This window comes from Dendropsophus ebraccatus, chromosome 9 (genome assembly GCF_027789765.1).
Source record: "Dendropsophus ebraccatus isolate aDenEbr1 chromosome 9, aDenEbr1.pat, whole genome shotgun sequence".
NCBI lineage: Eukaryota > Metazoa > Chordata > Amphibia > Anura > Hylidae > Dendropsophus > Dendropsophus ebraccatus.
Window position 1 is genome coordinate 86,377,899 of NC_091462.1, and position 13,472 is coordinate 86,391,370.

Genomic DNA, 13,472 nt, shown 5'->3' on the forward strand with positions numbered 1-13,472 from the left:
TCCCTCACTTACCTGGTGGACACTACAGGGTCAATGTCTGATGATTTTATAGAGCTAAAGACTGTAAATAGTTGGCTTCTGGACCGTGTGACCGCCAGGTTCCCTTGTGGTGTTCGCCAGTATACCATGGTGGAGTTTAATGATCCAGGTATGTTATCGGAACGTTATTACGTTGACATTGAACGGATGGATTTACATTCTTATTTTAGATCAAATGGTTGCATGACAAAGCCAAAAAAAAAAAAATAGGATGTGCTCAAAAATATGATCAAATTAGAGAAGAAAATCCAACAAAGGTGGTAAGTTTATTTACCAATGAAATTTAAGATGCCATCAAATAAGAATTCTATAAATGTAGAGATGAAGAATCAGTTACATTGTATTAATAGAATAGAAGAATAGAGACAGATAACAAAAGAACCTTTAACAAACTAAGAACAAGAGCAATGAGAAGGTCAAAACTTAAGAGGGATCAGAAAATCCAAGAGGTTGTTAGGCTGCCATAATGTTTACTAGATAATGAATTAGCCAACGTGTTAGAAAGCAAAAGGAAAAGAACTTGCTTTACAGTGCCACCTGTTGGAGGTAGCTTCCCTTAAGAGTTCATATGCCAGTTTGGAGGTCTTCTTAAGCAGAGGTTGCAGTATAATATTTGTAGGAAGAAGTTATTAGAAATTATGAAATCTCAGACTCCCGATCCTTCTTTTTCCAAACACTTGCTTTAGCAGGACAATCGGTATACCCTATTACACGTTAGATAGTGACAATTTTATTTAACACAGAGGGGTGTGTTTGGCCCTTTTAAATAGTTTAAAGATACTCAGATGTTCCAATATTTCTCTTTGAACTTAGAGGTCCCCTTAGAAGGCTCTCCATTAGTGCTTCATATGTACTATGAAATTGGAAAGATGCTCAAAAGCAAGAGTCCACATTTTTTGCGCCACACCTATTTATAATTGTATTGTTTGCGCAGCTGGATTTATCAAGAGGTACACACCTCTTGATAAATCCAACATAGTTGATGTTGCTGCACTGCAGGATAAAATATCCGAGCTGACGTCGATTTTTTTTCGATTTTTTTTTTTTTAATTCCAGGCGAAAATATTGATAAATTTGGAGGAGGACACACCTCTGCACTGTGCAGGGAGGGTCTCTGGAAAAAATACATGTGCATTGATACATTGATACCCCTTTGAGGGGGTTCCTGTGTCTACGTAATACACAGGGGCGGATTAATATTACCATAGGCCCCGGGCATTTCACCAAGCCTGGGCCCCCCCAACCCACTGTAACTATGGCGGCACTAGCCTGGCGTTCATAGTACAGTATATATAATGTCCTGATGTCTTAATTTGTGCAAAATTGCCATAAAAAAACTGTGATTTTTTTTGCAAATCATGGTGGAAGTGAAGCCAGGAGACAGTACACCACTGAAAGTATAAGTCTTTTTGGGTGGTCATGGGCCCCCCAGGAGCTTAGGGCCTCGGGCTGCAGCCCAGAATGCCCCTATTATAATCCACTACTAGTAATACACTATATGGTAAAAGTGACATGATACCATTATTCTATAGCTCAGTCCGAATGGGCCTATTGTGACTCTTATAACGGTTTTGTTTCACCTATGGGGCTGTATGGGGTGTCATTTTTTTTTGCACGATGATCTCTAGTTTTTATTAATCCCATATTTGTGTAGATCGGACGTTTTGATCACTTCTTATTAATTTTTTTTAAATAGATAATGTAACAAAAAATCGGTAATCCTGGCACTTTTTTCCCTCTTTTCGTTTACGCCGCTCGTCATATAGTTATACTGTTATGTTTTAATAGATCAGGCAATTACGCACGCTACGGTATATTACATGTTTATTTATTTAATTGTTTTTATGCCTGTGGCAGACTCAAGGAGCAGAGCGCCGATCGGACTGCACGGAAGAAGGTAAGAGACCTCCGGCAGTCTGCGGCGTTTAAGGGGTTAATGACAGGCTGCAGCACGATCGTGCAGCCTGTCATTAACGGTGAGGGCTGGCTGCTGATTGCAGCCAGCACCCACCTGCTATGAAGCGCGCTCCTCTCTGGAGCACGCTTCATAGTGGGATATACAGCAAGGACGTACCTGTACGCCCAGGGTCGTCTGGTGACAGGTGGCCAGAGCATACAGGTACGTCCAGGGTCATCTAGGGGTTAAAGATTGAACAATATGTAAAGCTCTTACATTAGTACTTTCATCTGAGAAAACTTTTGACATTTCCCAGGAACATGGTTTGATTGATCAGAGTCTGGGTGTTCAGACCTCCACCAGGCACCAGAAAATGTAGTAAATGGACCCTAAGGGGCCGTCTCCTGTCTCGTGCACAGAGTAGGGAGAAATAGAAATTTCTGAAAGGTGGGGAATCCTCTTTAGTGATATTGTGCTTTTCCTCATTGCTTTCACAGCTTATGGACCTGTTCGAATAACCAAATCAAAACAACAGTTTGCAGATTTCTTTAACAGCCTGGGGGCCAGCGGAGGTGGAGATTGTCCAGAGCTGGCAATGCATGGACTTCAACTGGCCTTGGAAAGCTCCCCACCCAATTCTTTCATCCTGGTATTAACAGATGCATCTGCTTTAGATTACTGGGATTTATCCCTGATAAACCACATCTATTCATTAATAAAAATCACTAAATCACAGGTATGATGATACTACTACTATTTCTAATACTTGTAATACTCATAAATACACATTTAGAGAGAGATTTATCAAACATGGTGTAAAGTGAAACTGGCTCAGTTGCCCCTAGCAACCAATCAGATTCCACCTTTCATTCCTCACAGACTGAAAGGTGGAATCTGATTGGTTGCTAGGGGCAACTGAGCCTGTTTGATAAATCTCCCCCATACTGTCTAGTATCCTAGAACAGTCATGTCAAACTCTGGCCCGCAGGCCAAATTTGGCCCGTGGTGCCATTATTTTTGGCCTGCCATGCTTTTCCATTGCTGTGTTATATTTGGCCCACCTGACGTTGCAGCAGATTATAATATGGATGCTCCGTAGAGCTGCTTGGACCACCCATATTATAATCTTGTAGGCCCCAGGCAGTTTTTAGCCCATGGCCTAGAAGTATCTCAGTAGTGCCCCAACACTGGCAATATGGTGAAGTCATCGCACCCTTCCTCCAACGGGCACCTCCTGCAGCCTCTGGAGCCGCAGGTAGGGTGAGTCCAAGCTAAGGGGGCAGTCATGAGCAACTACAGTAGGGGCTGGCTTCTATTTTAGAGACTATTCTTGAGGACTGGCTTCTACATAAGAGACAATTGGGGAGGGCTTGCCACTATATAAGACTATTGGAGAGGGCTGACTACTATAAAAAAAAAAAACTATTGGGGTATGCTGGCTACTATATAAGAGACTATTTTAGGGACTGGCTTCTATATAAGACACAATTGGGGAGGGCTGGCTACTATATAAGAGACTATGGGGAGGGCTGGCTACTATATAAGATACTATTGGGGAGGGCTGGCTTCTACATAACAGACTATTGGGGAGGGCTGGCTACTATATAAAACAGTAGGAGAGGGCTGGCTACTATATAAGAGGCTATTGGGGAGAGCTGGCTACTATATAAGACACTATTGGGAGGGATGGCTTCTACATTAGAGGCTTTTGGGGAGAGCTGCCAACTATATAAGACACTATGGGGAGGGCTGGCTACTATATGGGACACTACTAGGAAGGCTGGCTTCTACATAAGACACTATTGGGAGGGCTGGCTACTATATGGGACACTATCGGGAGGGCTGGCTACTATGTAGTTCTCTAATAGTAGGCCTGGCTAGTATGTGGGGCACTATTTGGGGTGGCTACTACATGGGGCACAATTATGGCATTACTTACTGCTTGAGGGATATAATGCGTAACTTTCATGTGGGGAAAATTACTTTAGGATAGGCAGTACCAGGAACGTCGCACGCTGCTCTGACAGTGCCAGAAACGCTGCATGCAATCTTCATTAAATATCATGGTTGGCCTGCAACTTTCTCCAATTTTTTTAATTTTGGCCCACTGTGTATTTGAGTTTGACATTCCTGTACACCAATGTATGAAATTCAGTGTTAATAAAAAAAAAAAAAAATGCAGTATCTTTTCAGTGTGTTAAAGCGGGTCACGTCCCAATCGGAAGTTTGTGAAGCTGGATAATGTTCATTAATGTATGATGGCTTAATCCTGCAAATTCACTTTCAAATACCGAACATCCTTATCGGAGGCGCCCCGGCCTGTGGCGCGCTCCATTAGTACTGCACAAGAAATTCCCCACATAGAGTTGAGATTTCCTGGACATCAAAGATGTCACTTTAGGTAGAATCGATTTACTTGTGGCCAATATGAGGATCCATATTGCCGACGTCACTGGTCCCTGGGAAATCTCAACAGAACCTAAAGGATTTGCTGTCAATATTACAAAGTATAGAGCTGCTTTAATTAACCATTGATAAGCTCCTTCATTTCCCCTTCAGGTTTTCTTCCTTATCACTGGGCTCTGTGGAAGCATTTATGATGCAGATTTCCTTGTATATCGAGATATCGCCGCTGCCAGTTTTGGACACGTATTTCAAGTTTCCCTTTCAGATCTTAACAAAGTACAGTAATTTACCAGCTTATAAATCAATGTTTTCATAGCTATACATTGAATGAGAAATTATAGAGGTGTCCCAGTAGCTTGAAGCCAATGGCATTGATACTGTTCAAAAAGAGGTGTCTGTTACAATTATGTGTTATGTAACCGGATGGGTTCATTTCAGAAAATTAAAGTGTCTTATTGATGTAATGAGAAGGAATGTATTATTTTAATGTCTTGTGTGTGTATGTATATATATATATATATATATATATATATATGTATATGTATATATATGTATATATATTTATTCGTATGGCTATGTGTGTAGAAGTCATTGTAGTTGTGTGTGTGTATGTATACTGTCACACCTATGTCAGCTGTCCAGCCATATACCTGCACAATAGTGTAGACATTGGAGGATACAGTTGTTTGTTGCTATTGTTGTATGGCTGAAAGAACCTTATAGCTGTAATTGTAAAACTGGGTCCCCATTGTGCTTGGTAAATATGTACAAGGCCGGAGAAACATCAGATAACTTCCATTCATGGTCATCAGTGGTCTACATAGACATACAAGCACATCACCCCCACCCAAACTTACTATAAAGGTCGGGGGTATGTAGCTTCGAGCCAGCCTCAGCTGGGACCATGGATGGAAGGTGCCCAGCACCCTGGTGGTCATCGAGGGAAATGGGCGTATATTAGACCATAATATACAAAGGGGCTCCCCATTTCATTGTGGATAAAACAACTATGCATCTGTACCATCTGTAACTACAGCTAAGTATTGTTCTTTGTATTAAATACCTTATTTTTCTATAAATCTGTGTGGTTATAGCCTTCTCCGACTATTATCAAAAGCAACCGGTTACATAATGGTGTCAGAAGTGGGATAATAGTCATAGAATTGCTATAACTGTTTGATAGGATATAATGTATGTGTTAGCTGAGATGTGTAGTTGTGGGGTAGATGACAAAGCGAGTCCAGTCCCCTGGTGGGTGTATAGTTCGCGACCCTGGGCACCCAGCACTCGAGGTGGTGACACCATTTCAGCTGACAGACCCCAGTCGGTGGTGGTGCATCTTGTTATGTCTCTTGAATGGCAGAAGACCGCAGCAGATGTGGGATGGATCTGTCTGCTGGTGCGAATTGAGAGAGACATACAAGAAAAAGAAGTGAAGCAAGTGGGCTTCATGGATGTGGAGATTCTAGGGTGGGAGCAGGCTCCTCACCAGGTTTTGGCCAATGAGCGGTCACAGTGTGATAGTAAGAAGTGTAACTTCCAACCATAAATGGAATTTGTATTTGTTGTGTGTTGTAATGGTTTGTATTGTCATGACATGTAAGAGTTTCTGACGTTGCATGTGTTGTTGCACTGCAGAAAATTTTGTTTGTTTATTTGTATTCTGAAAAGCAGGGCGAGGCTTGAGCAGTCAATAGCCTTTGTTCAGCTTCTGAGACTGATGTCTATATGTTTGATATGGAGTTAGTGGAGTAAAGTTTCAACTTTAAAGTTATGTTTTTAAGTCTAATGTTACTAGATATTCATGTTTGGAACTAATGAAGGAAATGGTCATGGATGTGATTTGTTAGTTACTTTACAAAGGTATAAATGCAAGTGACAGAAGGTGATTTGTATTTTGAATCTCCAGAATATCGGACTTGGTTGGTATTTTGAGTAGTACGTCATTTTGGAAAACAGGGTACAGGGAGATACTCCTGCTCAGTAATATCTGTGTGTTGGTATTCAGAGAATGTTTATAAAAAGACAAGGTGTAGGTCATGGGAAGTTTAGTTTCAAGGAAAGATGACTAGGAATGTATATTTCTGCTGCTGTGGAAAAGTGTGTTAGTTGTTTGTTTTTTTGTGTGCTATCTCTGTTGAATAAGAATGGTTTTGGTACTGTGTGTTTGTCATTTGTAGGGGAGTTTATGGCTATTTTGTGTCTGAGAGCTATAAACGTAATCTCTGTGCAAAGTCTTGTCCTCTCTCCATTGTTTAGTGTTTGTATTTTCTGTTTGTGGACCAGTCAGATAGAGGATATAATCTGATAGTATATGGTGACGTCATGGGATTATTTAATCTATGATAAAACTAATATGTCTGTGTTTTATCTGCAGGTTCTTGAAGGAATGTTGCTATACAGTATATAGTATGTGTATAACTTGTAATATAATGGATCCATTTAAATTGGTAAATTTAAATTGGGGTATAGAAAGAGAAAAATCCACGTGGTGATATTGATTACACCTTATAAGATTTGAAAAATAACCATGAGTTTTGTTTGTTTCCACAGCTGTAGGAGAGTTTTGCCCTAATGAAAAGTTTTGTTTATTCCACAGTTAAGCAAGATGGAGACCAAGAACTTCAACTGTGTGAAAATGCCATTAATTGTCCATTAATATTTTAGGATTTGCACATGAAAGAGACATTTTTTGATATGGTTAACCACAATTTTTTAGGCATTTCATGATGTTTTTTTTTTTTGAAAGGAGCTCCATGTTTTGTTTTATTTTTATCATTTCTTTTGTGTGAATTGTATGTTATGAATGGATGGGCCCATGTGTGTGTTTTATGTTTGTACATGTCTGTATTGTTATATGTGTTGTCTGTCTTGTGATACCACAAGAAGGTTAGTAGGTTTGGTATGGTCCCAGGGTTACAGACAACTGACCTGAAGTATGACAATACAAAGACCTGGACTAAGGGGGTGGTGACTAATGACATAGAAAGGTGGGAGGAGAAAGGTGGGATAAGAAAGGGAGAGTGACAGCCCCTTATGTTTGGATATACCAGTCCTTTGCTCTTCCTAAAGATGTTATGGTCACTTGAAACCTGAGAGGAAAATAAGGTTGAGAAGTCTGAATTATCTTCAGATGCCTACTTGGAGCTATATAAGTGGTGTATCTGAATGTTAAATGGAAAATGTTTGATTAAAATTGTTTTGGGATAAAAATTAATCAATATTGAAGTAATAAACTGAATGAGTTCAGAACGTTCAAGATTGTTTACAAACAAAACAATAAGGGTGGGTGAATTGTGTTGGGAAAATGCAAATATGTATGGGTACCCATTACTGAGAAAATGCCTGCATGGATATAGCTATATATGTATGTGTGTATATACAGTATATATCTCCAATACAGGATGATGGGTTTGCTTTACATGGGATGCATATTAAAGGATATGTGTGTATACTCTTGATTTGTTTAACCATCCAATAGACTGAAGTCATATACTATATGTTTAGTTTGTATGCTTGAAATTTAGGAATGTTGTTTGACGATAAACATGTTGGTAATGGGATTAGGTAGATAGCCATTGTTACATGTCCTTGCTATCAACAGAAACACTTTCCTGGGCAGAGATTTGATTTGTTGTTTTTTTTCCCTAAGAAAGACATTTGGATTTTTATTTTTAAGTTCTCCATTTGATGAAGGAATGAGTGACCACCATACAGAGTTTACAGAGACTTCGCAAATGACCTTCTGTTCTCATGTGACTGAATCTAAAGCCACCGTGTTTCCTATCTGCTGTGGATTCATTGATTTATTCCTATTTGGATATTGACCCTTGTTAAGTCTGTCTCAGCAAGTGCAGAGAGCCTGAAGAGCTGACATCCCGAGATCTAGTGTCTTCAAAGGTGCCAAGATGATGCACAAGTGCAGGAAGACAATGTACCTGGAACAGCACTGCCAAAGGGGCTCTACAGTCTGCAGCCATACCTGCAACCCCCCAACCCCTCACCAGAGATACAGAGGGGGAGGGAATGAATGAGACAGACTTCTGAACGTGTAAAGGGCTGGGGCAGATGCCTACTGAGGGTCTGTCCTTTGGCCAACCATGGAAGTAGTGACGTTACCTGAGCAATAGGCCCCTGTGGCGAGGGCACAATAATCCCCTTGCTTCCCTGCACCTGAGATTGGGGTCTAAGAAGATCAGAAGAAAGAAAATTCCCACCAGAATGGATATTGCATTTTGTATTACTGGACATTTGATTTTTCTTTTTTGGTTTTAAGCCCAGCTGTGACCGCACTAGTTTCTGTTTGTAGCAACCGACCAATGTAAGAGAAAATAGGAAGTGAGCAATCACATGGTTAAATGAGGATGATATCAGAAGAATGTGTAAATGGCGTCACAAATAATGTTTTGTAACTTCCTTACATCACATCAATAAGACAAGGGGTGGAGTGTAACCGGATGGGTTCATTTCAGAAAATTAAAGTGTCTTATTGATGTAATGAGAAGGAATGTATTATTTTAATGTCTTGTGTGTGTATATATATATATATATATATATATATATATATATGTATATATATGTATATATATTTATTCGTATGGCTATGTGTGTAGAAGTCATTGTAGTTGTGTGTGTGTATGTATACTGTCACACCTATGTCAGCTGTCCAGCCATATACCTGCACAATAGTGTAGACATTGGAGGATACAGTTGTTTGTTGCTATTGTTGTATGGCTGAAAGAACCTTATAGCTGTAATTGTAAAACTGGGTCCCCATTGTGCTTGGTAAATATGTACAAGGCCGGAGAAACATCAGATAACTTCCATTCATGGTCATCAGTGGTCTACATAGACATACAAGCACATCACCCCCACCCAAACTTACTATAAAGGTCGGGGGTATGTAGCTTCGAGCCAGCCTCAGCTGGGACCATGGATGGAAGGTGCCCAGCACCCTGGTGGTCATCGAGGGAAATGGGCGTATATTAGACCATAATATACAAAGGGGCTCCCCATTTCATTGTGGATAAAACAACTATGCATCTGTACCATCTGTAACTACAGCTAAGTATTGTTCTTTGTATTAAATACCTTATTTTTCTATAAATCTGTGTGGTTATAGCCTTCTCCGACTATTATCAAAAGCAACCGGTTACATGTTAGTATTCAATTCATTTATCATAGGCATTATTGTCACTTTTCTGGAATGTTCTTTTCCATCAATATTCTTCTTGGTGGGTGTATGTGTTGCACATCTAATCCCAAGACTCTGTATGACACTGCAACACAGTTATCATTTGAGTAACATTCTGGACCAGGGCAGAGGTAAAAGGTGATTGTGAAGTTTTCACATATTCAGTGGAGTTCTTTAAAGGGGTTGTGCAGCAAAAATCTTTTTCTTTCAAATCAATGGGAATCCCCATAGAAAACCTCCCCTGCTCTGGACAGCTCTGGAAAACTTGAGATTTTTTAATAGAAGTAAATTACAAATCTATAAAACTATAAAATCTATAAACACCAGTTGATGTGAAAGAAAAAGATTTCCGCTGGACAACCCCTTTAACAAAATCATGACCAATGTATTGATGATGTAATGATGTAATATACATCTGACTTGACCCTATAATATACCTTATTCCCAGGTCTTTAATTACTTGGACTTCACACTTTCAAGACCTTCCAACAGCTCTGTGCGCCTCTTCTCCGGGGATTATAATGCAGGATATAATTCTGCGAACTTTGCTGTTGCAGACAATTTTACAGCTCTAATCATTACCACAGATGGAGTGATCTATTCAATACAAGTATTGGGACCTGACTGTAAGTCTCTTTACTCTGGACATAATGATAACCTGCTTGCTTGTTTTATACACTGCTCAAAAAAAAATAAGGGGAACCCTCAAGTAACACATCCTAGATCTGAATGAATGAAATATTATCATTGAATTCTTTGTTCTGTACAAAGTTGAATGTGCTGACAACAAAATCAGACAAAAATCATCAATGGAAATCAAATTTATTAACCAACTGAGCCATGGATTTGGAGTCACACACAAAATTAGGCCATGTTCCCACTACGTATATTTTCGTATAACTACGGCCATTGTTGTGGATTGCAACAACGGCCGTGATTTATACGAAAATATACGTGCCATTGCTGCCTATGGAATCTTGGCCGGAGCGTATACACATGGTGTACGCTTCGGCCGGAATCCCTAGCGGTGCCGCAAACAATTGACATTTCATTTTTCTGCGTCCACATAAGAACTCTGCGGCCCTATAGATCATCCGGCCGGTATTGCAGTACTGGCCGAGATGATCTTTTCAGAAACTGGCTGGGTCACGGAACGGCGGTCTCTTACGTAGTCTAAACATAGCCTTGATGTTTCCATAAATTTTTATTAGAAATTTTGCATAAAATTTTACAATACAGATAAAGACATGTCCCTTTATGGGTAAAGAAAATGAAGAACAAGCAGGTAGCGGGGCTTAACACTACGATAGGCAATTATAAGTACAAAGCTGGTATAAGTCGAGCAGAAAACAATAAACAGATAAACACTCAACGCTTGTAGAGTGCTGGTACAAATCAAACAACAAACAGGCAAACAGACATTAAATGCTTATAAATACACTTAAATGTATACATAAACGTATATTATGCCTCAACATAAGTATAGGAAATTAAACGCATAACTACAGACGCTTAGAGTAAAAATCAAAATAAAAAGCGTTGGTTATAAATAAAGATTGGGGAGAAGTTTAAGCCTATATGAGTATACAGTAAATTTGGCCAAGCTGAGCAGGGTGCAGCGATGGTAAGATGATTAGACAGGCCATCGTCATGCTATGTTGCAAAAAGATATTCTATGAAATATTTAAGTGTAACTTAATGATCAATGAGAGAAGTCACCAAAATTGCTTCAACATCTAACTTGCAATAAAGTGGAAGGTGACTATCTTGCTAGTAAAAACATAAAAATCTGCGTGTTAGAGTGGAATCAACACGCTATTAGAGGGTAGGGGCATAAAGTTTTGCCTATGCCAGGGGTACCAACAGGTGGTCCAACAAACAGATGTTCAAGTGAGGTTCCATGAGTCGAGCAGTTGTTGTCCTTCCTCTGGGGTAGAGATGAAGTGTTTAACGCCATGATAAATAAGCAAAAGGCGAGCAGGGGTTAGCCACTTATACACAATTAGTTTCTCACGAAGTTTCTGAGTGAGTGTTGCAAATGTCCTACGTTGCTTCAAGGTTTCAGATGATAAGTCTGAATACACAGAAGTGTTTTGAAAGTCGGCTGATACTATCCCCCATTTCCTTGTTGTTGCAAGAATCTTGGATTTTATAGGCAAAAAATGCATTCTGGCAGCTACATCTCGGGATGATGTTAAGGGTAAATGATGGGGACTGGGTATCCTCCTCACCCAATCAATTGTTAACTCAGAGTCTGTGCAATCCGGCAATACTTGTTTGAGTAAGTTCTGTAGGAAGGACGGGAGCTCTGTGTTGGTGGAAGTTTCGTGTATATTATGGAATTTCAGGTTATGTCTTTTGTTATAGTCCTCCAATGCGGCTACTTTGTTGCGGAGCACTATCGTCTCGTCCTTCAACTGCTCACAAGTATCTAATAAGGAATTCTGAGCATCTATCACCTCAGCCATTTTTTGCTCCGTTAATATAGTCCTGTCTTCAACCCCACGTATCATTTGGGTAACAGAGTTAAAGCGTAACTGTCATGTTTTTTTTTATTGCAGAAATCAGTAGTATAAGCGATTTTAAGAAACTCTGTAATAGGTTTCATCAGCCAAAAAAGCCTCCTTCTGTACTCAAGAAGCAATCTCCCAGCCTCCCCCCCTGACTTCTTATCTGTGCATTATCAGGCAAACACGTCTTCATTACAGAGAAGCCAGTGAAGACGGGCTCTGCTCTCTCCATTGTAAGCCTATGAAGGGGGGAGAGGCTGAGGGAGATGAGGGAGCAGGAAGAGGTGACATGAAGGTCAGCTGTTTGTAGACTCTCTGGGCACCTAAAACGCTAAATTCAGGTGTCAGAAAGGTCAGTGCTTATCTATGAACTTACTGAGAGAAGATTGCAGGGTGTTGTGCTGTGCAGGACTGCTCTGTGCTCAGTCACTCCAAACAGCCCCTCCCCTCTCCATAGCCACATAATGGAGACAGAAATCCTGCTTCATTTGATGTGAGGGGGGAAGCTGGAAGATTGCTTTTTCTGTACAGAAGGAAACTCTTTTAGTACATAAAACCTATTACAGAGTTTCTTAAAATCGCTTGTACTGACAGTTACGCTTTAAATAAGTGATCCATGCCTGTTAACAGAGAGTCCCTTATAGAAACCATCCTCTGACATTTGGTAGGAATAGCTGGGCATGGTCGGCAAGTAGCGAATTAGGGGCTAAGTCCGAGTCTCTCTGTATTCGCATCAATAACGGAGAGATAGGGGGACATAAGTCCCTTGCAATTTGTGCGGGCGGAAGCGAAGGAGTTGTAGATGAGTTACTCACAAATATCAGAGCCATGGGAGAGAGGGTAGTATATCCATACGGAGATTGGGGTGGTAATGGAGGTTGCAACAGTCCCCCAGGAGTATCTGCTCCAGTCAGTTGTGATGTCTGTTGTGAGAGAGCAGGCTGATCTTCGGAGAAAACTTCATGAAGACACAAGCTTGAGATCGAGTGTGCCGGGAGATATCTGTTGTTGCCGGCGTAGTAAGTGCTGGGGAAGCAATTATGCTAGGAGAGGAGTTCTGTCTACAATCTCTTACATTAGTCGAGCACAGCTGATAGGAATGAGCGCTATCAGGCTTATGTCTCCTGTTCCTCCTTTTAGCCGCTTTGATAGGCACAGGTGTACCAGCGTTAGATTCCGATGCGGGTGCTGGTTGTTCCGGTGTCGCTGGGTCCCACCATGCTGCTCCTGCTTCAGCCACAAGCGCATTCAGAAGGTGATCCTGTAAAGACCCGGAGCCATCTTGTGATGTCGCAGCTTGAGGGAGAGACGCTTGAGTTTTCCTCCTTGCAGCTACCGATGCCTGTCTCGATGTATTTCCCATATTGCAGGGTTCCAGAGAGAGTCAGCAGTGTTCCGAAGATAAAATAATAAAAGTTAAGACCCC

At 40.6% G+C, this 13,472-nt stretch overlaps 1 protein-coding gene across 1 annotated transcript in view; it reads left to right on the top strand.

Annotated features, from left to right (window-relative positions):
* Positions 1–13,472, top strand: part of LOC138801200 (uromodulin-like) — a 31,597-nt gene continuing 18,125 nt past the window's right edge. The window contains exons 1-4 of the mRNA XM_069983763.1: positions 1–148; positions 2,434–2,672; positions 4,496–4,618; positions 9,985–10,162. Of these exons, the coding sequence (XP_069839864.1) occupies positions 34–148; positions 2,434–2,672; positions 4,496–4,618; positions 9,985–10,162 (655 nt within the window). The 5' untranslated portion in view covers positions 1–33. The remainder of the gene's footprint in view (positions 149–2,433; positions 2,673–4,495; positions 4,619–9,984; positions 10,163–13,472) is intronic.